Here is a 4,226-nt window from a genome sequence, read left to right on the forward strand (position 1 = left end):
CCATGCTAGCATGGAAAGCGGACGTTAAACGATGATGATGATATACACACACACACACACACACACACACACACACACACACACACACACACAAGGATAAGCATATTAAAGGGGGTCCATAGGAAAACTCATTTAAATAAAAGAAGTCCTTGGTAGTGAAAAGGTTGGGAACCACTCCTTTAGTGCAATACGCCACTTCTATATCAGGGGTCAGCAACAAGGTAATCATAGCCCACAAATGGGCCATTAAAGTGATCTATATGGGTTTCAGATCTTTTGTTTCAAATTTATTGTATTTATAAATCATTGAGTAGTTTCAAGTAACCTTTTTTGTCACAATTTGTTTAATTTTTGCTAAAATAACCATTGCAAATAATGGAAATAGCGATGCACCTGAGGATGATTTTATTCATATATAATCATTTTCATTTAACTTCTACTTTTCCATGCTTGCATGGGTTGGACAGTGTTTATTTTCTATGGCTGGGTACACTTCTTGTTGCCAACAAAGGCAAGGTAGTATTCAGGGCCAGCCTTAAGCCAATTGGACTGATTGCTCCCAATCGGGCCCCGTGCTCAAGGCTAGACATGTTCTTGCAGAATATTGGAAATGAATCACACTGCTTGTTTGACAGTGACAGTCAGTTTACAACTGTCACATGATGTAAAGACAAGGAGACACAAGTACACACGTGTGCACACAAACACTTTCACTTCCTGTCTACCTAATCCATTCACAAGGCTTTGGTTGGCTTGGGCTATAGAAGACACTTGTGTAATGTGTTGTGTATTGAGACTTAACCTAGGACCATGTGGTTGGGAAGCAAGCTTCTTACCACACAGCTACGCTTGCACCTACAAAACAAGGATCAGTTCTTTTTGCAATGGTCCTCTTTTGATTTTTAAAAAATTTACTCATGGTACAAAGCCAGCAATTTGGGAGAAGGGGAAAATCACTTAAATCAATCCCAGTGTTCCACTGGTACTTATTTTATTGACCCTAAAAGGATGGAAGGTATAATCAACCTCAGTGAAATTTGAACTCAGAACATAAAGATGGATGGAATGCTGCTAAGCATTTTGTCTAGCATGATAGCAATTCTGCTAGCTTGCCTTTATATATATGTATGTATTGCAAAAAGAAGTTGTTCATCCTTGTTTTGTGTGACAACAGTTGTTTTGATTTCAATGTTTGTATGTGTAAGAGTATGTATTTTTTCAGATAGAGATTCTTTAGCTATCCCAAACTTGGTCTTCATCAATAATATATCATTTCCATTCATGTCACTTCATCAATTTGAAATTTGTTTTATTTAACAAATAATGAAGATGGAGACCTTCCTGCAATGCCAAAAGAGAGAGTTGAATAACCTTTATATATTACAGGCATAAATGCCCATCATCAAACATGAACAGTTTTAAGGAATTTAAATTTACATAGATCATTTCTTTAACCCTTTAGCATTCAGACTATTCTTTCAAATGCAATGCTTATATATTCACATTGTTTTGAAGTAATTGTGCATTATCTCATAACTTTGAGACTTCAGTGATGTAATTGTTTATTTTTAGAATGACAATGTAGAGTAGGTGTGAAAGGTTGGAACTGGCCAGTTTGAACAAAAAAGAATGATACAATATCTGGGCTGGATATGGTCAGTTTGAATGCTAAAGGGTTAAACTGTTCACTTCTGTTGATAGGCATTTGTGCCCAAAATATATAAAGGGTGCTTAACTGTGCCTTTTTGTACTATTAAAATCTTTTTATCTTCTTTATTTGTTATTTTACTTCTGTATCACAATACTTGAAGCAAACTACAACACTCTTTTTTGTTTTATTTCAGAGAGAAGTTGGCATGGGTGATAAGCAATGTTTTTCAAATGGAGACCAGTGTGCAATAGGTACCCTGTAAGTACCTATTCTATATGGTTATGTGTCGATCTTGACATTTTTCTTTCTTTTTTGCTTTTTTTCTTTTTTACTGATTTTAGTCAATTGATTGTAGCTATGTTGAGTTGGCATCTTTACAAGTTTTTACTCAATTATATCGATTCCAGTACTTAATCTGGTGCTTATTTCATCATCCTCATTAGCTACAGAAATGCAAAATGGACAATCAGTCAAACTCTGTTTGAATGTTTTGTTCGTCACGCATACATATGTACAGAAGGGAGGAAACCATTACAGCTCATTGTAATACATCATCATTTTAATGTTCATTTTGCCATGCTTGCATGAGTTGGATGAAATTTAATGAGGTGGATTTTCTGTGGCCAGATGCCCTTCCTGTCACCAACCCTCACCTGTTTCCTGGTAAGATAATATTTCTCCATGACCAGACATGCTTTCAAAGATAGTAAATGAAGGACACTGCTTGCAATAATCACTTGAAGTCAAGTCAAAGAGACACGTATACGACAAGTTTCTTTCAGTTTCTTTCTAACAAATCCGCTCACAAGACTTTGGTTGGCCTTGGGCTATCATAGAAGGCACTTCCCAAGGTGCCATGTAGTGGGACTGAACCTGAAATCATGTGGTTAGGAAGCAAGTTTCTTACCACACAGTCACACCTGTGTCTATTATGTACAGTATATGAAATAAGATTAGATAGAAAAACCTGGTTGCCAGCTCTACAATTTTATATAGAATTACAAGGAAAATGAGAAGAATGACTGAGAAAACATTACTAATATTAAAATACAAACCAAAAAATCAACACACAGATAAATCACTCATAAAATACATAAGAAAAATCCACCAGTATAATTCTTAAATTTGCTATTTCTGATTTATCAGTTATAACAATAAAGGATTCCTGTGATCTTTTGTAACCTAATCCAAAGCATGCAGATAACATCCCATTATTACCATCATTTCATTCTGTTGATGGGACTGTGAAGTTTATGAAAGGTTATTACACCAATGGATTAAGGAATTTTGCATTTACACTAGTGCCATGTCAAAAGCTCTCATGCTGGTACTGCATAATAGCACTTATGCCAGTACCATGTAATAGCACAAAAGGATCACAAAACAGATTCTTCAAGCTGAGCCAACTAGCAGGATGCCTAAGAGTAAACCAAAAATAAGATGGTTGGATATCTTTAGTCTCAGTTGGTTACACTTGGATATCCAAATGGAAAGTGCAATGATGACTGCTTCTGATAGGAGAAAGTGCCTCAAGACTCTACCCACGTCCACAACCCTCACAAGAATAGTGGACGGAGGAGATGGCTGGATGGCTGGAAACTAAACTTAAACATTGTTATGTCATTGATATAATCATATTTCAAAGAAAAGCTGTTCTCTATTCACACACATAAATATTTGTATATAAATATAATTTTATGCTTCAAATTGATGTTTTTTTCGTCTTTAGATACATCCCAAATATGATGTCAACAGTTGCTTACTGCAAGGACAAAGCGTTCTGTGGAATTTATTCCAAAGAAGGTGACAGCTTCTTAGCTGCAGGTCGAGGTAGGTACACATATTCTTTTATTCATTGAATGTTTTATTCACTTTTCCTCTCTCACTCACTCTCTCTCCTCCTAAACCTCCCTCCTTCCATCTCTCTCTCTCTCTGTTTTCAGCACGAGTGTATTAATCTCTTTATGACTTGACTTCACATGGTTGTTGTAAATGAGTGTCACCATCATACACGTGGTGTCTTTAGTTTCCAATCTTCCATGCAAACATGTCTTGCCATAAAGATATATTAAGATATATTACATTGCTTGGAAACAGGTGAGGATTGTCAATAGGAAAGGTATCTGACCATATAAATCTGCTTTAATGAATTCCATTTGATTCATGCAGGCAGGGAAAAGTGGACATTAAAATATTAAAATGATGATGATAGTATGCATATATATATGTATATGAGCGTGACTGTTGCCAGTACCGCCAGACTGGCCCTCGTGCTGGTGGCACGTAAAAGCACCAACTACACTCTCGGAGTGGTTGGCGTTAGGAAGGGCATCCAGCTGTAGAAACTCTGCCAGATCAGATTGGAGCCTGGTGCAGCCATCTGGTTCGCCAGTCCTCAGTCAAATCGTCCAACCCATGCTAGCATGGAAAGCAGACGTTAAACGGTGATGATGATGATGATGATATATATATATATATATATATATAGTTCAAAAAAACAATAACAAAAAAACAAAAAAACAACAAAGTGAGGACGTGATATGGATAGTATTATTGGACGCTCAGGAAAGGAAAG

The 4,226-nt window shown here is 36.4% G+C and overlaps 1 protein-coding gene across 2 annotated transcripts in view; it reads left to right on the forward strand.

Annotated features, from left to right (window-relative positions):
- LOC106867719 (DDB1- and CUL4-associated factor 11) overlaps positions 1–4,226 on the forward strand; it is a 43,937-nt gene that overhangs the window by 16,095 nt on the left and 23,616 nt on the right. For both annotated transcript variants that reach the window (XM_014912680.2, XM_014912681.2), the window contains 2 exons: positions 1,845–1,909; positions 3,381–3,481. In XM_014912680.2, the coding sequence (XP_014768166.1) occupies positions 1,845–1,909; positions 3,381–3,481 (166 nt within the window). The remainder of the gene's footprint in view (positions 1–1,844; positions 1,910–3,380; positions 3,482–4,226) is intronic.

The sequence above is a fragment of the Octopus bimaculoides genome, chromosome 1 (genome assembly GCF_001194135.2).
Source record: "Octopus bimaculoides isolate UCB-OBI-ISO-001 chromosome 1, ASM119413v2, whole genome shotgun sequence".
NCBI classification, from domain to species: Eukaryota; Metazoa; Mollusca; class Cephalopoda; order Octopoda; family Octopodidae; genus Octopus; species Octopus bimaculoides.